General features: G+C 40.6%; 2 protein-coding genes and 1 long non-coding RNA gene across 3 annotated transcripts in view; all 3 read right to left on the reverse strand.

Moving 5' to 3' along the window:
* Positions 1–27,521, reverse strand: part of LOC140356062 (uncharacterized) — a 334,871-nt gene that overhangs the window by 243,699 nt on the left and 63,651 nt on the right. The window lies entirely within an intron of this gene.
* Positions 8,141–11,977, reverse strand: LOC140355612 (uncharacterized). Its single transcript, XM_072440279.1, has 3 exons — positions 11,973–11,977; positions 8,783–9,252; positions 8,141–8,627 (listed from the first exon to the last, which is right to left on the reverse strand). Exons 1-3 carry the CDS (start codon positions 11,975–11,977, stop codon positions 8,221–8,223), a joined length of 882 nt encoding a protein of 293 aa, XP_072296380.1. The 3' UTR covers positions 8,141–8,220.
* Positions 8,740–25,919, reverse strand: LOC140356059 (uncharacterized). Its single transcript, XM_072440775.1, has 3 exons — positions 24,217–25,919; positions 18,586–19,220; positions 8,740–9,252 (listed from the first exon to the last, which is right to left on the reverse strand). Exons 1-2 carry the CDS (start codon positions 25,336–25,338, stop codon positions 18,708–18,710), a joined length of 1,635 nt encoding a protein of 544 aa, XP_072296876.1. The 5' UTR covers positions 25,339–25,919; the 3' UTR covers positions 8,740–9,252; positions 18,586–18,707.

The raw sequence follows: 27,521 nt of genomic DNA on the forward strand, positions 1-27,521 counted from the left end.
CGCCAAATATTTGACCTTCCAAAAAATGAAGTCTAGCAATGGCATAATCTGGCCTTTGAGATTGTAAAGGTTTGAGAGAGAGAGAGGACAGTGGGTGTTTGTTCAGCTGCGAGGACTTTTACGCCGACATCTGGAAGACGGGCCGTGTTAGTCCAAGACAAGCACAAAGTGGTGGGCCAAAGAGACAAGAGGGCGTTCGAAACGGGTCCAAAAGGTGCGTAATAGGGAGAGTAGACTTTAGACAATGAAACAAGGGATTTAAATAAATGTGGAATGTAATGTTCCTGTGTTCATTGAATTTAACCAGTTGAAGTATCTGAAAATCCAAATATGTGCGTTGGGTTAAAACAATGCAAGATAAAAGATGTACATATTACATTTCTATGAGGTCAACACATTTGTTGAGTGTTTTAGAGTGTACCATTTGAGTTAAACTGACAGAATTCAGATATTTTGTTTTGAAACGTTTTGAGTAATCTACAAATGAATAAGATTTAGTAAGATTACATACTGTCTTTTATTGTTTTATTTTATTTCTCATTTCAACTATTTTTTCTCCCAGTATAATAAGACACTTCATTACAAAAAAAAGTCTATTGTTTTGAAAGTATATCGACTCAGTTAAACGATTTAGCTTGAAATTAGCAGTATTCAAAATTCAAGTGTATTTTGTTTTGTTTTATTGTGTGTTTTGGATGTATTGATGTATTGATGTATTCAGGACGTGAATATTTCATGTATAATTAGTCCTGGTTGTCTTTAGACCTTTAGTAGACCTTGTGCGTATAGATCCTTGATTGATTTAGTTCTAGTTTAGTCCTTAGGTGCCTTTTGACTGGCCGGTTCTCTTTGGAGCTTTTAGGCACAACTAGGTTTCATTTATCCAGCGTGTAAGTTAATTATACGTTTTAATCACGAGGCCAATGTCAGCGCTTCGCAAAAAAACATTTAGTAATTACAAGTTTATGGCACTAAAGCTAAACAGGAAACTACATTTCTCACTTCTGCGCCACGTTTTAAGGCCTTTTTATGTGATGCGGTGAGTTTGGCTGGTGTTGAATTAAGATTAAAGACATTCGCTATAATGTCTTTAATCTTGAGTGCCGTGCGTCGATAAACAGGAAACAGCCGATGCTAACGTGCGCTAGCTTTGTTTCGCTAAGTCTGTCCGCTCATTAAATGTGTTTTTTCAGCTGAAGTCTGCGTTTGCCTTTTTGAACTTCTTCCGATCTTGTTTTTGCCCGAGTTTGCCTTCTTTCTCTTCCAATTATACCTCAAACGACATGAGTCACCTTCGATAATGGATACACTTGTAGACCACCCCCGATCTGCCCCCTCTGGTTCAGACCTACTTTTCTGCTCTTATTTAGCCCTGCTTTAGTTCTGCGAGGTATCAATCTAACTTGTCTTGTCCGAGCGCATGATTTTAGACCTGGTTTAGTCTCTAGTTTAGTGCCGGTTTAAAATCCACCAGAACGTTCCAGTCCTGTTTCTGCACTCGCTGAAAAGTGCACGTAAAACCCAAATATTTCCTGCTCTGGTCTAAAAATACTCGTGATGGAGAGGTTGAATTTTCCGGATGCATCAGCAGATCCCAGGACGTTCGGCGCTGTCTGCAGGCCTGACCCGGAGCAGGGCCTGGTATTTGCAGGTCATTTCAAACAAAGCAGGGCCACATTAAAACAGACAGGGGCGCAAGACTGCAGGGCGGTTTGGACAGGGCAGAGAAATGCCTCGGCGCTCGGGACAGGAGGGGCCGGTGCATGTCGGGTTGTCTGCACAAGATGGCGTGAGTACAAAAGAGTAGACCAGAGATAAAACAATATTGTGTGTGTACAAAAGGTTGTTCAGTGTTCCTTCCTTATCTTCCGCTAAAAATAGTGAAAATATAATGAATTAAGTACACTTAACGAATGTATCAGGGTTTTTTTAACTCATACTTTTGATTGGACTTTATTTTGTCTAATTAAAAACAGTGAAAAACTATTTTCCAAAACTATGAAAAAAGATGCAACTTATAGTTCGGAAAATACGGTAAATGAATTGCACGGTCCTATGTTGTTCCACGGTGCTTTTGTTTCCTTTAACGTACTGTAGCGTGGGCCCTGCATGTGCAACACCGCCCCCTACTGTAGCATGGGCCCTGCATGTGCAACACCGCCCCCTACTGTAGCGTGGGCCCTGCATGTGCAACACCGCCCCCTACTGTAGCATGGGCCCTGCATGTGCAACACCGCCCCCTACTGTAGCGTGGGCCCTGCATGTGCAACACCGCCCCCTACTGTAGCGTGGGCCCTGCATGTGCAACACCGCCCCCTACTGTAGCATGGGCCCTGCATGTGCAACACCGCCCCCTACTGTAGCGTGGGCCCTGCATGTGCAACACCGCCCCCTACTGTAGCATGGGCCCTGCATGTGCAACACCGCCCCCTACTGTAGCATGGGCCCTGCATGTGCAACACCGCCCCCTACTGTAGCGTGGGCCCTGCATGTGCAACACCGCCCCCTACTGGAGCATGGGCCCTACTGTAGCATGGGCCCTGCATGCGCAACACCGCCCCCTACTGGAGCGTGGGCCCTGCATGTGCAACACCGCCCCCTACTGTAGCGTGGGCCCTGCATGTGCAACACCGCCCCCTACTGTAGCGTGGGCCCTGCATGTGCAACACCGCCCCCTACTGTAGCGTGGGCCCTGCATGTGCAACACCGCCCCCTACTGTAGCATGGGCCCTGCATGTGCAACACCGCCCCCTACTGTAGCGTGGGCCCTGCATGTGCAACACCGCCCCCTACTGTAGCATGGGCCCTGCATGTGCAACACCGCCCCCTACTGTAGCGTGGGCCCTGCATGTGCAACACCGCCCCCTACTGGAGCATGGGCCCTACTGTAGCATGGGCCCTGCATGCGCAACACCGCCCCCTACTGGAGCGTGGGCCCTGCATGTGCAACACCGCCCCCTACTGTGTGGGCCCTACTGTAGCGTGGGCCCTACTGGAGCGTGGGCCCTGCATGTGCAACACCGCCCCCTACTGGAGCGTGGGCCCTGCATTTGCAACACCGCCCACTACTGGAGCGTGGGCCCTGCATATGCAACACCGCCCCCTACTGGAGCGTGGGCCCTGCATGTGCAACACTGCCCCCTACTGGAGCGTGGGCACTACTGGAGCGTGGGCCCTGCATGTGCAACACCGCCCCCTACTGTATGCATGGGCCCTGCATGTGCAACACCGCCCCCTACTGGAGCGTGGGCCCTACTGGAGAGTGGGCCCTGCATGTGCAACACCGCCCCCTACTGGAGCTTGGGCCCTACTGTAGCATGGGCCCTGCATGCGCAACACCGCCCCCTCCTGGAGTGTGGGCCCTGCATGTGCAACACCGCCCCCTCCTGGAGTGTGGGCCCTGCATGTGCAACACCGCCCCCTACTGGAGCGTGGGCCCTACTGTAGCGTGGGCCCTACTGGAGCGTGGGCCCTACTGGAGCGTGGGCCCTGCATGTGTGCACCAGCTCTGCCACTGGGCCACCGTGAGGAGATTGTAAGCTTTATACTTCTGTTTGAGCCAAGTACTATTTCACTGGCATTGATAGAAATTTGAGTTAATTGAGTTTATGATTCTATGTTTTGGATGAGTGGAAATGCCAGTTGTGTTTAAATGCCAACGCATAATAACCCATTGTTATTATGCATTATGCACATTTGCCATATGACAGTCATTTTCCCATCTTCACTCTCAGTTTGGAGGAGTGAGCAGAAGCAGAGAAGCAGGTTGTGTAGTTTTGGTATTTATGTGTATGGAATGATAAATGCATTTAAAACATGGACAGCTACTGATCTGTTACTATCTGCAACATTTTATGGCATTTATGAATTAATAAACTTTTCTCCCTCGGGCTTGGTGATTGTGTGTGACTTGGTGGTGTTGGTCCGGATTTGCTGTCCTTTGATTGTGGATCCACATTTGAATCTCTCCATAATCTCCGCATCACTTTGTTCAAACACCACAAACTCATTTTTCTCCTAAAGCGTTGGTTTTATGCGCCGGAGAAACCCTGAGTCATAATGAAATTGACAAACTGTTCCCTCAGTTCTTGGCACCAGACAGTGTGTCGACAGTATAAATGAGGGCTGTGTCTTTCCGCAGGTCGTCTCGTGTCCTCAGAGCAGAATGATTATATTGTGGTTGTACCGCACAAATCACCTTAGTTTAACTCACTTTTTCAATCAAATGTTCTAACTGCAAGGAATTATGAACTATAAATAACAACAAATTAGTCTTGAAGTGACCTCTACCGATGTTTCCATGATTAGTGCAATTGTTATGGTGATAATTGCTATTTTATTCTTAAAGTTTATATTTTAAAAACAGAGATGGTTTGTTTCGACTGCTCACTTCTTCTTCAGAGTGGTTACGTGATTTTCACAAGTTTTCTTACAGATTGAGGCGGACGACAGCGCCATCTGCAGTCTGACTTCCTCACGATAATAAGTGTGCGGCAGTAAAAAGGCCCCCTCGACTTGTTTATAGTTTGTGGGCAGATTTTTGTATTTCAGTTACCTCTTGACTCCAGTTACAATTCAAATATGGAAAAAAATATATTGTCTATTATACACTTTATCTTTTCTTTATTTTATCTTCCTCCTCATGTTTTTATTTTTTTATTTTATTTATTTTATTTATTTTATTTATTTTATTTATTTTATTTATTTTATTTATTTTATTTATTTTATTTATTTTATTTATTTTTTAACCAATTTTATCATAGTCAACAACTGAAAATGAGACTTCTTTTTGTCCACTTAACGCATCTATAGTATTTAAAGACAATTAACTGCCTCCTAGAGATAGATTACAACAGTATGGACTATATCATAAGTCTAATACTCTAGTGCAGCTTCTGACATTGCCAGAAGGATACAACATGAGATAATTACATAAATATATAATTAATATTCATTCATACAGCCAGGATTGAGAGAAACAACATGGGACATACAAGACCCTCTTATTAAAACGCTTCAATATCAATATAAGAAGTAGTGAGAAGCTAAAGCTAAAGAAGGTGCACATTTATAGACGTTACATCTTACCTTTTAATAAAGCGTGTAACCAAACAGCATGGTGTTCAGAGGAATCTAAACACTGATTACTTCCCGGACAAATGTTGAAATTGCTCAGCTCTCCTCCCTCTGATAAATCCTTAATGTTAGTTTATAGTTTCAGTTATTTATGGGCTGATAAGGCTGTTCTGAAATGTGCTGGATCCGTCCCGGGCATTTTCTCAGTTTAAAAGTTGTTTCCATTTATCATTTGAGCAAAATTACCTTTTCATTCTAATGTGTACTTTGTTTTTTGGGGGAGAAGAATGAGGAAACTTCAGAATGTTGTCTCTGTCTGAGAGAGAAAGGACATGATTTATCAACCCAAAGAGGATGGACCTTAGGGCACACTTGGCAAACACTTTCAAGGCTGCACCGCTGATGAAAAGACTATACTCTGTTTTACACATTTTCACAGTTATTTCAAATGGACAGAGCATTGAGCAGTGAGCAGTAGGGTTTGCCTGGTACCTCTAGGTCATCTATAGATCAGATCATATATATATATTAACACATATACAGTGTGGGTCATAGACTGGGGGCCAATACGGGAAATTATCCTTTTTTCTTTTCTTTTCTGTTTTTTCGTTTTCTTTAGATTTTGTGGCCCGTAGGCTTTATTGTCAGGAACTTTCCTGACAATAAAGCCTACGGGCCACATAGAGTGAAATGGGGGATGAGAGAAGGTAGGACATGCAGTAAAGTGAGGGAGACGCACTAAAATCTCTGCTATTGGTTTGTAAAAGTAATTTTAAAAGTTGAATTAAAAAGTAATTTGGGACCATTTTGGGGCCATTTTGGTGCTTTGAGCTTGATACGATAAATGTCCAGATATCCATCAAAACCAGTGTTAAAAGTTGAATACAATTATGTTTTAGCCTCAATGTAGCAGTCAGCAGGTTACAACGTGTCTATCTTTCAATTTATGATAATTTTTTGTTGTTTAAGAGTCTCACAAAACACATTTCTGTACATTCTTGAAAATCTCCAGCATTTTCCCCATCACTGCCACAACTGAAGATGCAATGCACTAAACACTGTTAATCTCAGCTTTTAATTTCAGCACAATTCCCGATAAATTAATTTCCCATGTGCCACTGAAAAAAGTGAATAAAATAAAAATAAACATAGTGTACGGCTCAGTTTAAGTTTGGACTGAAATTGAGGGTGTGGTGATTAGACTGACTTCCTTTGTCCATAAAACACACAGAGACACAAAGAGACACAATCCTCTGGCCATAATACAGTGCTTTTTAACCTTTGTTGTCTTTAAAGCTGCGTCTCACTTTACAAGTACCAAGTAGCAAATCAATCTGTTATTATATATATTCTCTTGTCTTATTCAAGTGATATTGAAGTCCATAATCTTCCTACAAAAAGTATAACAAAATTTACAAAAATATCTGATTAATACTCCTCCATTGCAACTAATGTATATGTATATTATTTTTGTATTGTGATGTTTATTATTGTTGTTTTAATTTGTTTTTTTAAAATCCCAAAGCAGGTTTAAAATGTTTTCCTTTTTGATTTTAAATAGATTGTTATATCATCGTTAATTGTCACCAAAGCAAGTTCCTATGTTTGTGAATTCTCCAATGGAAATAAAGCTTTTCTGCTTCTGAAATAATCAGTTGGTCACTAAGAGGACGTTCCATGGATCGGTGACATGAAATGTGTCCTTCAGTGTCCACAAAGGCTTCGGGGCGGCTCCTGGAAAGTGAGTTCCTTCTTGTGAATGAACTCGTGACTCTGGTGTTATTGTGTTATTGACATGAACCGTCACGTCTCTGATCTGAACCCAACGGTGACAAAGAAACAACAGTTTGTGCGTGTGTCATCTCCATCTGCGCCCGCCGCCACCTGCTCCACACAAACGCACTGAGCACGGCAAAAACACATCTTCAGCTCCAAATATTTACACGATTTGAAGTCGTTTTTTACCATGTTCATGCATTTTAAGTTTGTATACTGAATTTTTGACTGGTTTCATATGATTTTTTTCTCGTTTCATGGAGTATTTCACCTCCAAAACACTTTAATTTGACTTCAACTCACCAACAGCGACCGAGCAAATGTCTTTTTCACAACTTGGGCTGAGACAGTTATTAAACTAAGCATAAATACTGATGTAATGCTGTTAATCTGGGAAGTTAAAGCATGTTTTTGGAGTTTAACTAGAAGCAATAAGGCGGCAAAACCAGATTCTGACCTGTATTTTTAGTTGTAAACGTTTGCTTGAGTTAAGTTAATCAGTCTATTGTCATGTGTATTCCTGTTTTGTGGAGTATTATAATGTGGTGGGAGAGGGAACAGGTTGGGGCAAACAAAAACAGACTTTGGCTTTGAATTGGATGGGATTTATCACCATTCAGGCCGTGTCCCGTTGAGACCAGGCTGAATACATTTGGCTAATGCTAATCCTTTCACATTGGAGTCTGGCCTTTTCTGTTTGAATGGCCTCCAGCTATTCAGAAATGATTATGTTTTTAATGCCCTTGATCCATTCTTTGTTCATTTTTTAGACTGTTTAGGAATTGTCCTCTGCATTTGACCCATTGCCTTTCAAACAAGTCTTGGTATTATGTAGTTCGACACCATAGACCTGCCACAATAATTACTATAGCAACTTATCGTTCAATATTAAGTGGATGTAACTCAATATATCGCGTGAACCTTTTCATTTTTATGCAATAGTCGAGAACTTTTCTGTTTTTCTATTAAATTATTACACGTTTCAGGTATATAGGGTTGAATAATTGAGAATTTTTGACTCGTTGATGCTTCAAAATAACTTCTTATGTGTTTCCTCCTGTTATTTTGTGTAGCAGCTGGATTTTTTTTTTATATTATTTTCGTTTAGAAAAGGTTTTCTGGCTTAGTTTGATTGCGTCAGTGGCATAAAGTCATTTCAATGTTATCGTTTATTGTCATAGTTTATATTTGCAATAAATCGCCCTCATTCAAAGCAAATGCACAGAGGCCACAAGAGGGCGCCAAAGTGCTCTTTTCACCTGAAACAAATCGCAAAAAGATTACACACTTTTTTTAATCTTGTCTTTATTTTCAATATAAATATAAAGGTTCAAAGTGGCTTAAGCTGCCTCAAAATACAATATAATATTAAAATAGATATAATAAATTAATCTTTGTATCTTCTGTTGGTGGCGAATGGTTTGAGCGATTCTTGTCCCTGTCTTGTCTTGTCTTGTTTCGTATTGGTGGTCCGCCTTCTCTCAGATCCTCCAGGACTGCGGTGGGTTTGACGTGGACTCTTTGGACAGCGATGGGTGTTTTGTGGACTCTAAGACTGCGGTGGGTTTTGGGTGGACTCTTTGGACAGCGATGGGTGTTTTGTGGACTCTTGAGACTGCGGTGGGTTTTGGGTGGACTCTTGGGTGGACTCTTGAGACTGTGGTGGGTTTTGGGTGGACTCTTGAGACTGCGGTGGGTTTTAGGTGGACTCTTGGGTGGACTCTTGAGACTGTGGTGGGTTTTGGGTGGACTCTTGAGACTGCGGTGGGTTTTAGGTGGACTCTTGGGTGGACTCTTGAGACTGTGGTGGGTTTGCGAACTCTTGAGACTACAGTGGGTTTTGGGTGGACTCTCGTGATTGCGCTGGGTTTTGGTGAACTCTTGGGACTGCGATGGGTCCGCGGACTCTTGAGACTGCGGTGGGTTTTAGGTGGACTCTTGGGTGGACTCTTGGGACTGCAGTGGGTTTTGGGTGGACTCTTGAGACTGCGGTGGGTTTTAGGTGGACTCTTGAGACTACAGTGGGTTTTGGGTGGACTCTTGAGACTGCAGTGGGTTTTAGGTGGACTCTTGGGTGGACTCTTGAGACTACAGTGGGTTTTGGGTGGACTCTTGAGACTACAGTGGGTTTTGGGTGGACTCTTGAGACTACAGTGGGTTTTGGGTGGACTCTTGAGACTACAGTGGGTTTTGGGTGGACTCTTGAGACTACAGTGGGTTTTGGGTGGACTCTTGAGACTACAGTGGGTTTTGGGTGGACTCTTGAGACTACAGTGGGTTTTGGGTGGACTCTTGAGACTGCGGTGGGTTTGCGAACTCTTGAGACTGTGGTGGGTTTTAGGTGGACTCTTGGGGGCAGTTTTCTGGTTGAAACCCGTCTTCAGGCCTCGCTCACTGCTCCTGAAACACAAACAAGACAAAGAAGAAGGTTTATTTACACTCAGAGGCTCAGTCATTTTAAGGCTGTGTGTGATCAACAGGCTCATTCTGCTTTCTAATTGGATCAATTGTTTCAGAAATATAATAGAAACAACAAAGAAGACATAAATAACCTTTAAAATATGTTGAATCATTGAATGTTACGACAAAACAATTCATCAGGGAAATCGTTTTTTTTTGTGGTCCCATTACACCTTAATTAGCGTTTATAAAACATAAAAAAGGGCATGAATGAAATTAAAATAATGACCAAAGAGCTTATAAAGAATGATTCAGGCTTTGTAGAAGTTTTGTATGTAATTAAACCCAAATCATTCTCAAGCAATTTGTTCATTATGTGCATTTGCTCATTAAAGCTATTAAAATTATTTATTTTATCATTATAAAAGTTATTATAAAGTATTACAGATACAGTGCATTTGCTCATTAAAGCTATTAAAATTATTTATTTTATCATTATAAAAGTTATTATAAAGTATTACAGATACAGTGCATTTGCTCATTAAAGCTATTAAAAGTATTTATTTTATCATTATAAAAGTTATTATAAAGTATTACAGATTTTTAAACATGTTTACTTCAGGTCTAAGATCACAGATCAGGGTTTGACAAAAAAAAATGCTTTAATAATATGTGTATTAACATTTATAAGTATAAGTATAAAATGCTTTATTAAAATGTTTATTCTGATCTTTCCTACAAGATAAAAGCATCACCACATTCAATCCAGCTAGTCACTTTTTGTCTCTTAAAAAATCACCTTAAAATTTGTTCAAACTCACATTTAATATAACATAATGTAATATATTGTTTAATAAGTTCATATGACAGGTTTTTATGCTTTTCTAATTTTGACTTCATTTGTAGTGTTTATACCTGTTGTACATATAAATGATAGTTTTACATCAATCGAGTGTCTATTTGTGGAGAAAAGTTAAAAGCTCTGTAGAAAATGACAGGAAGTGACATCACACCCGGGACACTCATTCCATCCAAAGTTTATGCACAATTATCACAGAAGAAACACTCTTTTTACCCTCTAAACATTAGTTCAACAAAATAAAAAATGTGCTATTCTGGGGGTAACAGTTTTATCATGTTTAGCTACATTTAAAATATATTTATCTTAACTGCATTTTAGTTCAGTGAATAGTCCAACCTGTCTTAGGTACTTTAATTTTCAATTAATTTTGACACTCCGTCCTGTTTGAACTACATGCTGTCATATCAGCTTCAACCCTGCTCCCTCCATCTCCACCGCAGCAGCAAAACCACCAGCCTCCTCATCCTCTCCCACGCCTCATCTCCACATCAAACCCTCTGTGCAGAATGCGTCGTGTTCTCTGCGGTTCTGTCATTCCCACAGACTATAACTGAACACATTTGTACAATAACGCCAAGATGTGTCCAGCGCTCGTCGCAGGTTCGTCCTTGTGAGTCACGATGCTTTAAAAACCATTTGCATTCGTCGTAGATTCACCCACTGCCGTAAATAACCACATCCACGCGTGTGTTTGTGTTTGTGAGACCTCAACAACACGCAGATGCTTCTTCCTATAACGTATGAATCATGTCTGAGTTATTGTAGTGCAGAGATAAACCATTGAAACCTTGATTTTATTTACATACTATTGTATTGTGCCCTTAACGTTTAAGCCCTGAACCTGCTCACTGCGCAGCGTGAGCGCTAACTACTCCGCCATTGTGCTACCGCTAGTGCCGAGAGTCGCTAATGCAGAAAAACAATTCAATATGTAATCGCTGGTGCAAAATATCAGTGTTTCAATGTCATTTTTTCATGACTTTTAGGTTGTTTCTCTGTTTAAATCTGATGAAATGGAAAAATATTGAGCAACTGCACATGTAATGGTCTTAATAAACCTGGAACAAAGACTTAAGACATAACAAACTAACTATTTATGAAGAGTGTTAAGGCTTAACTCCTTAATTGAGTAGTTACTAAGCCAGAATAATCCTTAATAAACAACTTGTTCATAGAAAGTACGTGTTTGGATAAGGAATTGGTTATTAAATAGTGGGACTGAAAGTTATGAATCCCAAAACAGTTGTATTTAATGTGTTAATTGTGGATAAAAAACAAGATAGTTCATGTTTTTGTTCTGTTTGCTTTCTTTTGTGAATCATTTTTCATGCTACAAAAGAAACAAACACGTTGAATTAAGTTAAAACGTAAGTAACATCTTCTTTTAGCTCTAAAGTTGTTTTTTTCGCATCCACTGGACTAAAGTCTCAGCCGAAACACGTTTGAAGTTTGGTCCCTCAGATCCTTCCCCTCTGCCTCACGCCTGCTCCTGAGCGAACCACAACGTGAAAGATGTTTGAACATATAAAGGTAAAGTCCAGAAACACTTTCAGCCTGGAACCTTGACCCGGGTCAAACGTGGTCTCCACAACACAACCAACGTGTCACAGCAGCAGAAGCGTTGTGCTTCCCTCTTCTTTCCTCTGCACTATCTCCTTCTCTCTCTCCTTCTACCTCACTCTTTCTCTCCTCTGGCACTTGTTCAGGCGCTTTTATGATCAAAACCAGATTGCGCTGGCTGAACGGCGGGAAAAACACTCTGCAGTGACGCATTTTCTACACAAGAGGGAGGTGCGGAAACTTTGCGCGACGTTTTGGGATCTGACTTATACATCATGCAGCGGACATAATGTTGTACTGCATCTTGAATTTTTATAGTTTTTAGGTCATTCAATGAGTTTATTTGAGCCACAGGGATAATTGGACATTATTGCAGAAACGGTAACGCAAAGAATGTTTTATAATTTGTAAAAAAGTAAGAAGAAAAAAGAAAATTATGCAATATTATGCAAAGTACAATATTCTCATACATTTAAACTAAAGAGTAGTATTATATTTGAGGTCATATGTAGACCTTTTCCAGAGATATAACCTTTTAACCTTCTCTTTTTCTTTTTAAAATCTTTTTTTATCACAAACATCTGCATTCGTATAACTTTGTACTGGCTTCGGTGTGTGACGTTTTATAAATACTGCACTGTTTGGTTCATTAAATCTACGAGAAAACACAGAGAAACATTTTTTAGTCCAAGCACAGGTTTGTCCACTGCCGGATAATACACATGGACATGTAATAAAACAATGTCTGGAACCGGTCAGACATTCAGCGCATTTATTTAAGGTCAATCTGGCCTGTTTGGGAAACTTGTCAAACTCAAATCAAACTCATTACAATGAAATTAAACAATTTGAGAGGATATTGCTGTGTAACATTTGGCATGTCCCGTTAATGAGGGAGATGCCTAAATGTTAACCGCTTCTTAATCTCGATAAGATAAGATAAGATATTCCTTTATTGTCCCACATGGGGAAATTTCATTGGTGCAACGCAGGTAGATACAGAGGTAGATACAGAAGAACAGAACAGATCACTTATAGGAAGTCTGAAAAACACTTTCAGTAGAAGATCTCCTATAAATAAATAAAAACTCCCATAGACAAATAAATAAATAAATACCATTGCATGTGATCCCGACAGTAATTGCACATGAATATGTGTCACGACAGCACATAGACTGCACATGAATTTCACAGTAATTGCACATGAATTGCACATGAATTCCAACAGCATGTGCAATACGATAACAGGGTTCAACAAAAACATAAAACAATAACATTATTTTGGCTGTTTTTCTCCTCGTGTTCTCGTAGTATTAAGTAAGTATTGTGCAAAAACCATGTCTGCTTTGCCCAAACCTCCGTAACCACACATGGACTGCAATCCCAGACCACAGTTTACCCACAAAACCATTGATAAATGTGTTTCGCAACAAGGGGCCGGAGTTTAGCTCCACGTTTAGCAGGTTAATGTCAAGAGTTTGTGTGTTTTTTTTGTTTAACTCGTCAGGTTATGTAGTTCTCGTTCAAATTCGACTTGATTTAGGCTATAAATGTGTATGAATGAGCCCATATGTTGTAGGTATGTCAGTCTGGGGGTCATTATTGGCAGCAGTGTTTCTTTCTGGAGGAACTGATACATGTGATTCTCATTTGGAACAAAAAGAGAGACAAAAAGAGACAAGAATAGAGAGATTGAGAGTCATTTGACACAACTTCATCCCGCAGTCTTTGGAACTTTGTCTTCTGTCTGTGGATTTCTCCGTAATGTCAATTTAAATCATTATTAAAGGCACAATGTGTAACTTTTCCAGTGGATTGTCTGTCACCTGCTTGTCTCCATGGCGAGGGTTTTGTTTTACGGTCCACAATATGGCATTTAATCTCTTCCATTTATCAGTTTAAAGTGGTTTTATCCCTAACCTGTAACCCATGGAGATAGATAACCTAAATGCCTCATTGAAAAGCCATGACGTCTCCATGGAAACAAGCAAGCAGCCTTTATAGTGCACCTTTAATACTCAAGTTACAAGTAATGAAAAGGAAAACCCCAAACCAAACACGTCACACATTACAAAAACAAACGTAGACATTTCCGGGACTTTTTTTTTACCAAACTTCATCCGTGTTATTGTTTTTTTAAATGGGCATTGAGTCCTTTGTGGTGCAAAAGTTCAGTTCCTCATCTGATTCTCAAACAGATAACACTTCCTTTGAGTCAGACCACACTGTTAAAAACACATGATGCCTCGCGTTTGTGTCACATGACTAAAGACTGTTCCCTTTGTGTCCGGATCTGACTGAGCTTCACACGAGCAAGAAATGTGCCTGTCCATAATGGTTAAAGTCATCTTATTAAACGTCTTCTTATGTTTTGTGACGGTCAAATACAATATGTATAAGGGTCCGTCGTCGCCCCCTGCTGTCTCTGGGCGGTAAACCAGCTTTGCAGCATTTGCCGACATCGACCCGAAGACAACTCTCCTAAGAAACCATAGCTCCTTTATTTATATATGGCATTAAATGTTTTTTTGTATGTGATTAACACAACAAAGAAGAAGAAAAAACACTTTTGGGTCTGTTCTATGACCGTGTATTTCCACAAGGGACCTGCAGGGGCGCTCTATCGCAACAGTCACTTAGTTCTGCTTTAAAGGGCTCGTCTAAGGCTGAATTGTACTTGATTGTTGTCCATGTTTGTGTATGTTGTGAAAGCAGCTCTCTTCAAAATGAGACCGCTGTGTGCTGTCTGCGTCTGCTCAGAGGGCGTTTGATTGTCCGAGAACTTGTTGTTATTAGCCCAAACTCAGCTCTGGTTTGTGAAGCTGTGAAAAGTGCTCATCACAGTGAATAATTAGGAAAGTGAGGAATGACTTTGAACTGTTTCAAATTTACTACGGTTTTAAGACAGTATAAATCGGAATATCAAGATTTTCCAATTGACAGAATATCAAGATTTTCAATTGATCGAACAATCTTCACATCTCTATTTAATATTAAAGATTATCTGTCTCTTTTACCTGCTGACTTATTTGATTGTTGTGGATGCCCGTGTACAAATAGGCAACTGAATAAGCCTGTTTATGTCTAACTGTGTAAAATGACTTTATATTATATCTTATATATATATATATATATATATATATATATATATATCTTATATCTCTTTGTTGTTAGGTCCACGTTTGCTAAATTACATTCATCACATCTGACTAAATAAGAAATGTAATACAAATAACAAGGCAAATAGTCCAAAAAAGCATGAAACCTTATGGAATTGTACTGTAAAAATGTTGTATTGTTGTACCAGATGTGGCTTTTGCGACAGAGATTTCCCAGAATGCCTGTATGAGACGTTTGTCACATGGCGTAGCGTCATGTTCAGTCGTGAGTAACACACTAGAGTCTGTGACAGTGTGGGCGCTGCGCTAAAGAGAGTGTCATTCTTCTTCTTCTGTTTTTTTAAGGTCGCAATGACTAATGCAGCCGAGGTTTTCACTGATTCAAGGCTGAGCTGGACTTTGTGAAACCGACAGGTGGGCAGCAGATACTGATCATGTCAATTACTGAAGAATATTCTCCACTTGTAATCATTAATATTAGTATTTTAAAAAACACTGAGTTGCAGAAGTGTTTTTTTTTTTCATGTCATTTACGATTGAAAAATGCCACTTTTATAGTTTCTGACACTTCATATTTACAGTTACACTTGATTGTTGAAGTGCTGTTACACTGATGTTGAACAATGGCAGAGAATCAACAACATAGAGCAGCACAATTATGACAGAAATCATAATCACAATTATTTGGCCGACATCACAATTATTTCAAACTGTACTTAAATAATGCATTGTTTAAAAGCTTGTGCGGTTTAGAAAATGTCTTTGCTCCAAGTTATTTATTCGATTTTCAATAACAAACTTTCTGGTGTTGAAGACAAAAATAATTGAAATCATAATTTAGTCAATATCAGTCTAATTTATTTTCTCACAAATTTTTATGAATGGAGTCTTTCTTTTTTAAATCCTAAACTCGAAGAAAGCAAGAAAAGTACAGACCCCCCCAGTTTGACCTTTTGTGGTGAAGTTTATAATGTTAATTCCTGGTTAAACATGAGCAGCAGATGTGACGAGGTAATTCCACAACTGTCACCTAGCAACCATAATATAAACATGCCCAAAACCCATGTAAATTACACAGTAGTTATGATTTGGCACATAATAATACCTGATAACACTTTTATTTCGTTAAATTATTATAAGTTAAGCTGTCATAAAAGTGTCAGTTGTGTTTAAATTGTCTCAGCATTATTGATGCTTTTTGATGACATCACAGAGGGATTCTGTTTTACAAAGCTGTACTTCCTGTCATTTTCAAACTTTATTTTACTTTTATTTTTTTCACTGTCACTAAACTGATGTGAAACTGTTATAAATATTGATGATGAAGAAATTATTATAAAAAACTTGAGAACCTGTCATATGCACTTAATCCAATAATCCAATTAATAAAAAACTAATAAACTAATAATCCAATAATCCAATTAGAATAGGCTCCAGTCACCCACAACCCCGACCACGACCCCTAACGGGAAAACAACTTTAGAAAATGAATGGGAAAGAAAAATGACTGATTTAATAAAGAATAGAATAAACAAGAGTGGTGGGAAAAAAAATATTCAACATTAACTGACAAGGAATTATCCTCCTTACAATATTACAGTCTCAGCCATTTGAAAAGTCTCCTACAAATACAAACATTTGAATATTTTAACATCTGATATGTTAATGTTTTGCCTTGACTCCTGACTAGAACTAGCTACATTTGCTAAGAAATTAAATGCCAATCAAACAAACAATAAAGCTGTGTTTGACCTGGAAAAAAGTATCATTAATGACGCCTATAGCAAGAAGTAAAAGTAGAAGTTGTAACATCCTGTACCACTTCAGTTCATATTCAATAAATCTATAAATAAACCTAACAATTCAAAGTTTTGTCGAGCGCTTTTAACTTCTGTTCGAGTAGAATCACTCTTTAAACTCTCCCATTGTCGTCCCATTTGCTCAAACTCTTTTTTTTCACATGTGTTGACTGTTTTCCTGTAAAGTCGCGAGCGGGAAATCACGTGACACTGGCAGCAGACGAACTCGCCCACTCGCTTCAAACACACACACAAACACACCGAGCACGACTGCAGCTCATTTAGACCCGGCTGCCAAACCGCTCTGCCGCTGAAAACAGATCACGTCACCAGCAGCAGGCGCACAAAGAATGTAAATATTGAGGAAAAAAGTTGTGTTATTTCAGGGACGGTGAGCAAAGCGGGCAAGTCGGGCTTTTGCTTTTTACACCGAGTTTCAAAACGACAGGGACTAAACTACAGTAATTCTGCGCCTGAATTTAACCTAATTTAACTAAATATTCGACTGAATCTGGTCTATGCTAATCCAGGACTAAACCAGGGCCGAAGCGTGGCTCAGACGTAACTTAAATAGAGCTTATACCGGAATAAAACATGTCTAATTAACATCTAACTTCAAATAATGACGTCTGCAACACTGATAAAAGCAAGAGTTAGCTTTAGCCACGATAAACACACAATCAAGCATGAACAAAACGCACAGTGCAGCTAATTATACAGTAATTATCCCGCTTAACGTCAGCTTCCACAATCAGAGAGGGAAAAATTACAATTACAAGTCACTAATTAATGTCTCACAGCCCAGTGCACTAAATACTCACTTTCAAACATGTTTTTTGTGTTTTATGTTTCCTAAGAGTGAGTTATAGTGAGTCCCCGGAAGTGTTTTTATTCCTTTCACAGCTCAAATTGGCTTCACTCGCTGCGTCTCAACTTGGCAGTGAGAAAGCTATTGTTTGTAGCCTAATTCACACTGCTTCAAGTTCACTCCACAGTGCACCTGCAGCGGGCCAGCCCTTCTGTATTCTTTTCTTTAGTACACTCGAAAAATGAGAAATCAGAGCAGAGAATTCTTTCAACTTTTATGAGAGAAAGGTCGAAAAAGCTTGAATAAAACATTAATTATCACGTCACGTAAATGATAATTAATGCGTCAGATCTTTCTAGGAACTCTGAGGAAGCGGATTGTTCTCAGAGAAGGGAAAAGCGAGGACGAAACGAGCTCTGAACCTAAACTTTTATAACATTGATTAATCCTGGACTAAAACAGGCCAAAACCAGGTCTAAAGCAATGCCAAGACTCAACTGAATCAGACTCAAAAAGGACTAAAACAGGTTTGAATTGCTCAGAAAAAGCAAGAATTATTGTTTGCCACCAAAAATACATAAGAAAGAATGAACAAAATGCTTTACTTTTACTGTCTAAACCAAATATGAATGACGGCAAATCAATCAAAAGACCAGTGTCATTACCTCATCACTAAACATGTACCGTATTTTTTAATAGTTTTGGCCGGGGTGCGACTTATACTTATATTTATATTTATACTTACTCTGGAGCGACTTATATGTGATATTATTTGTTATTTTCACACTTGCAACTGCATTTCATACTCCAGTGCGACTAATATGTGTTTTTTTCTTCTCTATTATAATTTTTTTGGTTGGTGCTACTTATACTTATATATATAATTATATATATATATATTTATACTCCGGAGCGACTTATATGTGATATTATTAGTTATTTTCACATTTGCAACTTTATTTCATACTCCAGAGCAACTTATGTATTACTTATATATGTTTTTTTCTCTATTATGCATTTTTTGGCTGGTGCGACTTATACTCCAGTGCGACTTATAGTCCAGAAAATACAATATTTCCAGGTGCGTTTTAGAGGAATTTTCTGGTTCTTACGTAAACTTCCCATGTTCTAACCCCGTGCAGCCAGACCCCTGTAAACAGAAGGTAAAAAGTCTATTGTACCCACCGTGATTGGCTCCAGAGTCCACTCCACACTGTAGCCGAGTGTCAAATTTCATCCAACTTCCCTCCGTTCTGTTTTCCCTCTCTCTTTCTCTCTGTCTCCCTCCATCTCGCCCTCGTCCCTTTCTAAACCACGCTGGAGCTTTGCCGTCCTCGCCCCAAATTCGAAGGAGGGGTGCGGGCGGGTTTGACGGGGGGCTGGTACTTTCCACATCGCCCGTTCTGCTGCTGCGGATACGGCGGGGGCTTTTGCGTCCTGGTCTCTACAATGACTTTGGGGTCCAGGGCTTGCGGGTGGGGCGACTCCTGTGCCAAAACCGTGCGCCCCGCGTGGTTACCGCCATAAAGCTGAGGCGGGTGGCCGTTCCTCAGTCCGTTCTGCTTCGACGGCGGGACGACGCGGTTCGTCTTGACCACCGACGCTGTGTGGACGGGCGACGGGGAGTTCGTGCGCAGAATAATGCGCTGTTCTTCGTCGACGCGCTGAGCGATTTGAGGTCTGTGGTTGCCAACGGGAACCACCCTCGAGTCGTCAGGGAAGTCCAAGCGGTGGTTTTCACTTTCGGGCCCCTGGGCGATGCCCGGTGTCTCCTCGCTGAGGTCGATATTGGCTGTCAGCCGGTCAATTTGCTCCACCACCTGAATAACAAAAGACAAGATCAATATGTTTTCCCCAAAGAAAAGTAGAGTTTCAAAGTATCTGTCAAACCAGGCATTTTCACACCGTCTTCAACTTTAATTGCAGGAAAAGCTTATTAGGACGTTGCCAGATAATCGCTGCCCCGTAGAGTCCGTTATTGGCAGTGTCCAACCATGAATCAATGCAATAAGCACCCTTTAGTTGAGCTTATTTAATGAGGCAATAGAAAAGTCTGAGATCCATTCAATCCAACCATTTTATTTTGCTCGTACTTTATAGTGTTGAATGTAAAAACCTGGTTCAGGCCCTGTTGGTTTGGGTGTTATAGTTTTTGTTGCAGTAGTAGTTTTTGTATATGTAGTTGCAGTAGCAATTTTGTTTTAATAGTAGCGGTTGTTGTTGTTGTTGTTGTTGTTGTTGTTGTTGTTGTTGTTGTTGTTGTTGTTGTTGTTGTTGTAAAGGCCTAGTTGTTGTTTGTGTAGAAGAAGAGGTAGCTGTTTTAGTATGTTCAAACGTTCTGTGTTCTGTTGTAGTAGTAGTAGTTGTAGTAGTAGTAGTTGTAGTAATAGTGTAATAATAGTAGTAGTAGTAGTAGTTGTTGTTGTTGTTGTTGTTGTTGTTGTAGTATTTGTTGTAGTAATAGTGTAATAATAGTAGTAGTTGTTGTTGTTGTTGTTGTAGTACTAGTAGTACTACTACTACTAGTACTAGTAATAGTAGTAATAATAGTTATAATAATAGTAGTAGTAATAGTAGTAATAGTAGTAGTAGTAGTAGTAGTAGTAGTAGTAGTAGTAATAGTAGTAGTAATAGTAGTAATAGTAGTAGTAGTAGTAGTAGTAGTAATAGTAGTAGTAATAGTAGTAATAGTAGTAGTAGTAGTAGTAATAATAGTAGTAGTAATAGTAGTAGTAGTAGTACTAGTAGTAATAATAGTAGTAGTAATAGTAGTAGTAGTAGTAGTAATAGTAGTAGTAGTAGTACTAGTAGTAATAGTAGTAGTAGTAGTAGTAGAAGTAATGGTAATAGTAGTAGTAGTAGTAGTAGTAGTAGTAGTAATAGTAGTAGTACTAGTAGTAGTAGTAGTAGTAGTAGTACTAGTAGTAGTAGTAGTAGTAGTAGTAATAGTAGTAGTAATAGTAGTACTAGTAGTACTAGTAGTAGTAGTAGTAGTAGTAGTAATAGTAGTAGTACTAGTAGTAGTAGTAGTAGTAGTAGTAGTAGTAGTAGTACTATTAGTACTAGTAGTAGTAGTAGTAGTAGTAGTAATAGTAGTAGTAATAGTAGCACTAGTAGTACTAGTAGTAGTAGTAGTAGTTGTACTAGTAGTAATAGTAGTATGCTCAAACATTCTGTGTTCTAATAAAGATAAGAGTAAAGGTTGTGGTGTGGCTTTATTCTTGCTTCCTTGATCCTTTTGGCCAGATGCACAGTGTAAACACTATTGACACATCTCTGCCGTGTTTAAAGACCAGAAGCTCAGCACAATGTCGCCCCATTGTTAAATCCAGGCTTTTAAAACGTGTGTCCAGATCTTTGCCAGAATCATTCGCTCCCTGTAAAAGGTCAGTGCAAATTGTTCTCAACTAGAGATGATGACAAAGAATCGAGTCAGCAGCAAACGCGCTCGCACATACAAACTAAAGCCAAACAACACAATAGAGCGGACACAGCAATAACTACACACTTGTGATACACCATCTGCCTGCTCCGGTGATGCTTTGAAATGTCACAATAACCCAATGAAAAGGTCGGCACATCTGCACCTGCCCCTGACGGTCATGCTAAACACTGGTTGGACGGAGAAGATACACAACAAACGCACAAAATCATAGAGCAGCTAATTACTGAGCGGACTCGAGAGTGCAAACGCTATTGTTTGGAATAGAGTTTACTGAATGGCATGCAGTACTCACACGTACTACAACTACTACTATTACACCGCTCCTGGTACACCATTAGTCAACATGGAGTTGTAGTTGGCTCTGAAGTAGAAACAAATGCTTTTTTTTTTTTGCTTTTGGTAACCTTAGATTTTGAAACCCTAAATTGGCACCTAAAGGTTTAACTTTAACAGTATCATTAAGTTCTTTAAAAGTATTACTAACCCTTTACTTAACCAGGTAAGAAGGAATAGAGATCGAGAAAAGAACTGTAGTATAAAAGAACTGCATTTAGAAGCACTGACCATTTTCATGAGATTTATGCTCTTTATTCTTATTTTATCTTTATTTTTTTAGAGAGCGAAAACCCCTCCACCAGCTCACACAACTTCCAAGCTGTGGGAGCAGCATAAAAGGCCTGCTTCAGTCTGAACCTCGGGGACAGAGTAGCAGTAACGTGAAGGCAGTGCACAGTGACCTTCAGCAGACTTGTTTCTCCACAGAGCTGACCTTTGACTTTAGTGGTGCCACCTGCTTATCTCCACGGAGATGAGCTGGTGGCAGACCCTCCTTCACAAAAGTTACGTATTGCATCTTTAAATAGGGTTGAAAAAAATAGTAAAATAGATGAAAAGCTTTAGATGTTAGAGCTATTGGTTGTTTTCAGATACTTGACCCGAGAACTCCCTTTATTACAAAAAAATCTGCATTGTAACTACTGGTACATATTTTCTGGACTATAAGTCGAGTATATGAAGTATAAGTCGCACCAGCCAAAACATGCATAATAGAGAAGAAAAAAACACATATAAGTCGCACTGGAGTATGAAATGCAGTTGCAAGTGTGAAAATAACAAATAATATCAGATATAAGTCGCTCCGGAGTATAAGTACATAAGTATAAATATAAGTATAAGTCGCACCCCGGCCTAAACTATGAAAAAAGGTGCGACTTATAGTCCGGAAAACACGGTATATTCATTTTAGCCGCCCCTCATATGTTGTGATGTCCTCTGAAACCCCAGCAAAAGCACGTTACGTTTCATGGTAAGCGTAAGGTAGGCGAACTTTAATAACACGGAGGAGCACTTCCAAAAAAGAAGCACCACTTCACGACATCAGCAAGTGAGAAATACATGTAAATGAAACAGACCCCGACTCCAGGCGCGTGTGTTTCTTTTTACAAGTTTCACAAACAACTACAAACTCATAAAAAGTCTGTTTATGAAATACCGTTGGCCCTTTAAACCAATTACAGCTCATCTTATGAACTCTCTCGCAGTCATTTACCAAAACGTTCTTTGTCAAACCCTTTTTTGCGTCACCGGGTAATATTTACAGGAAACGGTAGCTGGAGCCGGTTTGTTGTTGTCTGGGGTGAAGGTGGGACCGGCTCCAGCGCAGATTAAAAAAATTCCCCATAAAACATAAAGCGCCGCTCTGTTTACTGTATAAGGAACGGATTGACGGAGACGGAGGTGTCGTAAACGGGGGGGGGAAAGGAGTCTTCGGGAAAAGTATTAAGTGTGTTCATTTAAGAGTTGTATTTATAGCACAAAGCGGAGTCTGCTTCTGAGGGATCACGCGCCGCTATAAAACGACGTAATGTTTTCAGAAATGTCCCCCGCCCCCCTCAAAACAAAATGACTCAAGGCGAGGCTAAATGTGTCTGGGTTTGGGAAAGTACGTGTCAACATGTGTTTATTGAGTGACAAAGTTGGGTCAGAAGATGAATGCATTCTTTCAGTCGTGTGTTGGTTGGATTCGCGATGACAGTCAGAATTAGTTGGGTTTAGGATGGAAGAAACTAGTTTGGTCCAGGTTCTGTTTGGGTTTTGGTTCAGTAAATTAAGTCTAATAACTCTAGTTTGAGTCCAAATCTTGTCAAACTTTGCAAATAGTTCAGCCATTTTCTATTGTCCTTTATAACAGTGTTTCTTAAATAGTGGTACATGAGCTTTTTCAGCGTTTGCCCAATTTACGGACTATTATATCACCATTTTCTTCCTCTTTTGGGTTAAACTTTAGTGAGTTCTTCTGTAGCAACGATGCATATTTTAGACCTCATTTTGATCTGAAATATTCCTTGTCCAGACGGAAATGACGAGTCCGGTAATTGACCTGATTTATACCTGGTGGTGCTTGACAAGCCAATTTATTTGAAACTTTTGCTCCGTCAAAGTCATTGCAAGATGGTACAAACTAATCTGTGTGGGAATGTGGTCAGAAGAATATATTGACATTTAAAGTCATCAGAATGTTCAAAAGTATTTCATAAAGCATTTTCATTTACGAACTGACTGAACTTTAAGTCTTTCGAACAAAAATAAGCAAAACAATTTTATTTCCAGGATAGAAATGTCAGTTAGTTTGCTTTTCTAGTACGAAAATTAAAAAACACTCTTTTCTCACTTTAAAATTGTATTTGAGCTTTAAAAAAATATATATTTATTTTGGTAAATTATGTAAATATATCTGTAGATAAAATGAAAAAAAAAAACCTATTGCGGGCTCAAAATTTCTGTGAATATTATTATTTTACCTTAAACAAAAATGCTGTGTCTGTCATAATCTCCTAAGAAAAAATGATGTAAATCACAAAGTAAATGTCTTTAAACCAGGCTTTGATATCACGCACATGGCCAAAATCATCTACATTTGTCATATTTTGTGATGAGGTCTGAGGTCAATCCCAGTTTCTCCATCTTCTCCACTTTTGCCTCCATCAAAGAATTTAGAATGTTAAAGGTCTATAAATCACCTTCTGATTTCTAAATGAAGCCAAATCAGAAGGAGCAGTAAAAGTAGCAGTAGTAGTAGCAGTAGTAGTAGTAGTAGTAGTAGTAGTAGTAGTAATAGTAGTAGTAGTAGTAGTAGCAGTAGTAGCAGTAGTAGTGGTAGTAGTAGTAATAGTAGTAGTAGTAGTAGCAGTAGTAGCAGTAGTAGCAGTAGTAGTAGCAGCAGTAGTAGCAGTAGTAACAGTAGTAGCAGTAGTAGTAGCAGCAGTAGTAGCAGTAGTAGCAGTAGTAGCAGTAGTAGTAGCAGCAGTAGTAGCAGTAGCAGTAGCAGCAGTAGTAGCAGTAGCAGTAGTAGCACAAGTATCCGGTCCTACCTCTCTCATCTCCTCATGGACTTGCTTGAGCCCTCCCAGAACACCCTCCAGGTTGGTCACCACCTGTTGGATCTGCTCCCTCACAGAGTCCTTCCTGGCCTCGCCCGGCTCTGGACTCTGCTCGCTCCTCACCATCGCGCCGTTCGATCTCACACTCTGCCTCGTCCCACCTGTCGCGCTCGAACACGGCCCACTTTTCCTCCTGGCCGGGTTGAAGCGCTTCGGCGGGACCTCCGTGGAGAAGAACCCTTTGTAAAATCCCCCGTGTCCGTTACACCCTCGCTCTGATCTCTCCGCCTGCGTCCTGTCCCACTCCTGATGCCTATCTCTTTCCTCCCTTTCCTCCGTCGCGGAAGTCCCCATCCCGCAGTGATTCCCGTTTGGAATGAAACCCATCTGTGGACTGTACTGCGGCTCGAAACTACTCCGATCCGAAACGTAGTCCTCGTCTTCCACTGACGCATAGCGAACCGTCTTGCATGGCTTGTGCCCCTGGCCTTTCACCTGTAGATGGGGCAACTGATGCGGTATCCCAAAACTGAACACCCTCGAGTGATTGTTGAGGACGCATCCGCACTGCTCCCGTAGAGGAGGACAATGTCTCGCGTTGCAGTTGCAGTGGGATGAAGGGATTCCGTAGGTGCACGCTGGACTCGTGCGGTTACATGGGACGGAGACTGGACTTGTGCGGTTACATGGGACGGAGACTGGACTCGTGCGGTTACATGGGACGGAGACTGGACTCGTGCGGTTACATGGGACGGACGCCGGACTCGCGCGGCTACATGGGACGGAGACTGGACTCGCACGGTTACATGGGACAGTCCCGACGAACACTGGCCTCCTCTGCGGACTCCTGTGGCAACTCCTCTCCAGTCGGCCGTTCCCCAAACCCCTGGCTGGTTCCTTGGCCCACGGATCTGGCCCGTCCCGCCTGGCCAGGTCCAAAGCTGGGTGGTCTGCTTGTCTGGAAGTCTGCACGCCTCCTCCTCCTCCTCCTCCTCCTCCTCCTCGATGGTTGTGTCCCGAGTAGTCGAAGTGGACGCACCTCTGGCATGCGCAGGGGGGAGGCAGACCATTTCGAACGAACCTGTAGTGTCCCGTTACTTCGGCCGTGTACATATCCAAAGCGTATGGGCTCCTTTGTTAAGAATCTCCACTTTTGCCAATGTCGCTGCTCCCTCTGCCATCCGCTCCTTCTGCTTTCCTCATCTGTCTCAAAACTTTTCTCAAGCCTCTTTCCTTCGCTCTCTCTCTCTCGCGCTCTCTCTCTCCTCCCTCTACTCAGTTCCTCTCCTTCTCGCCTACTTCCTTGCCATTCTGTCTTCCGTCAAACTTCATTTCACTCCACTTCTCCCCCTCTGGTCTTTCTCTGGGTCCGTCTTTCTCTTGTTCCCCGCTTTGCTTGCCGCAGCCTGAGCTCCTCTGCGTCCGTCTGTGCGTTTTCCTGTTTCCTACCCCCTTCCCTCCCTCTCTCCTTCTCTCTCTCCCCCTATATCCTCTGCTATTTTCTCTCCTGCATTCTTTCTACCTGATATTCTCCTCTCTCTTAGCTCCTCCTCCGCACAACATCGCCTGTACTTGTCGACAAATCTTGCCCGGTCCTTGGCTGCCTGCTGCCTCGCTCGCTCGCTCGCTCACTGACTGCTACGACAGGCTAAAATCGCTGCAATTGGGATTCCTCGGCCAGACGCTGAGGGAGAGGAATGAGTAGGGTTTCTGAAAGGGGAGGGGTCGTCCGGCGCTCGGGGAGGTGGGGTCTGCGCACACTTTGAAGATTGAGCCAGTGTCTTTTTCATAATCTTTCAGCATCGAACGCCCGTCTCATCCTTTTATGTCCTCCGTAACGCCGTCCCCTTGCCACAGCTTGTCATTGCTTTTATAGCGGTGTTTCGCTTGATTTGAGCAAAGCAGTTAAGCGCAAACTTCCTGGAGACAGCATAATAGCTCGTCTAAGTATAGCCGGCACCTTCCACTTCTCTCAGTGCTTTCGACATGTCTTTTTAATTATAAATCAACTTCAAAGCGCCGCCGTTAATCTTACGGAATGAATGAGGGAGCAGAAAGGGAAGGAAGGATGAGCGAGGGAGACGAAATAGAGGAACGTATCTAAGAAAACACGCAAGAGGATGTGGATCTTTGTCCGCTCGAGAGTTTGTTTTGGAAAAAAAAAAGTGCAGCTTTGGAAACAATGGGCTGTAAAAAGAAAAAAGTGGTGCTGGGAACGACGTGAGTGGAGGAGAGAGCGGAGGTCGGGAGGAGTCACGCTGATGTCCTGAGTCCTGGGAAAGAAGTTAAATTAGGATCAACTAAAGATACAAGTCTATTACACGAGACATAGTAAATAAGGAGGTAGTAAGTAGTACTATCCAGTCACAAAGTGCTTCACAGAAGGGCTTCACAATATTTAAAAAACAACAACGTCATTGTACAGTACACCCCAAAAATACAGTAAATAAAAGCAGCTCTTACTGAGTTAATGAGTCTTTTTTAAAGCATCTGGAGTTCAAAGAACGTGTTCAGGCAGTAATGAAATAGCTATAAGACATTTTTAAACTTTTTTGGGCATTGGACCAAATAAAAGGAAGCTATTATTTGGTCCAATGCCCAAAAAAGTTTAACAAATTCTACAGCTCTCTACTCCATCTAGTGGTGAAAAGAGAAGCAAACAAACAATAAATTGCCATTTTTAAGTTCTAAGACCACAGTCCCCAAATTCAACACTTGACATTAAAAAGCAAATACATGAATATAAATAAATGTGTGTTATGATTGGATGATAGATGGATTTACTCTAGACTATTAGAGGTGCCAAGTAGTGGTCCAGGAAACTACGACAGTCAAGTAAGTAAGTGATTAAGTAATTTAGGGAAACTCCTCAGAGTGACTGTAAAATACCTGTCTCAAATATCTGGATCGTACGTTATGTATAAACGCTGGTATTTTCAAATCATATCTGAAGCTTTTGAACTTGTAGACATGAAGAGGAAGAGAAACCAAAACGTTTGTTCAAGTAGGTATATATTTGAAGTTTAAAAAAATAATTGCCTGAAAAAGACTAGTTATTTTTACATTCCTTGTACTTTGTTTTCCAAATACAACTATTACTCTAAAAAAGCCATTGATTAAACTGACAGACCTGAATTTAGCTGCGTTCACATGCACGTGCACACTAATTATTGGGTTATCTGATTCTGGCCATGTAATTGTACCCGCCGAGTATTGCACAGTTTCTCACATGTTGCACAAAGACTCCGCATTGAAAGGTCACTGAGGGGTCACTTGTCTTTCTTGCACTAACCACC

Source organism: Eucyclogobius newberryi, unplaced genomic scaffold, assembly GCF_026437365.1.
Source record: "Eucyclogobius newberryi isolate DKJ021-1_F unplaced genomic scaffold, fEucNew1.0.hap1 SCAF_12, whole genome shotgun sequence".
In the NCBI taxonomy this organism is placed as follows: Eukaryota; Metazoa; Chordata; class Actinopteri; order Gobiiformes; family Gobiidae; genus Eucyclogobius; species Eucyclogobius newberryi.

What these genes read in the sequence shown, in the direction of transcription:
- LOC140355612 (XM_072440279.1), bottom strand. An exon ending in GAGTCCACCCAAGAGTCCAC is followed by an intron (nt 8,628 to 8,782) that starts CTAAAACCCACC and finishes CCAAGAGTCCAC; the next exon opens with CTAAAACCCACCGCAGTCTC.
- LOC140356059 (XM_072440775.1), bottom strand. Translation starts at nt 25,338, where the DNA reads ATGTACACGGCCGAAGTAACGGGACACTACAGGTTCGTTCGAAATGGT. An exon ending in TCCATGAGGAGATGAGAGAG is followed by an intron (nt 19,221 to 24,216) that starts GTAGGACCGGAT and finishes TTTGTTATTCAG; the next exon opens with GTGGTGGAGCAAATTGACCG.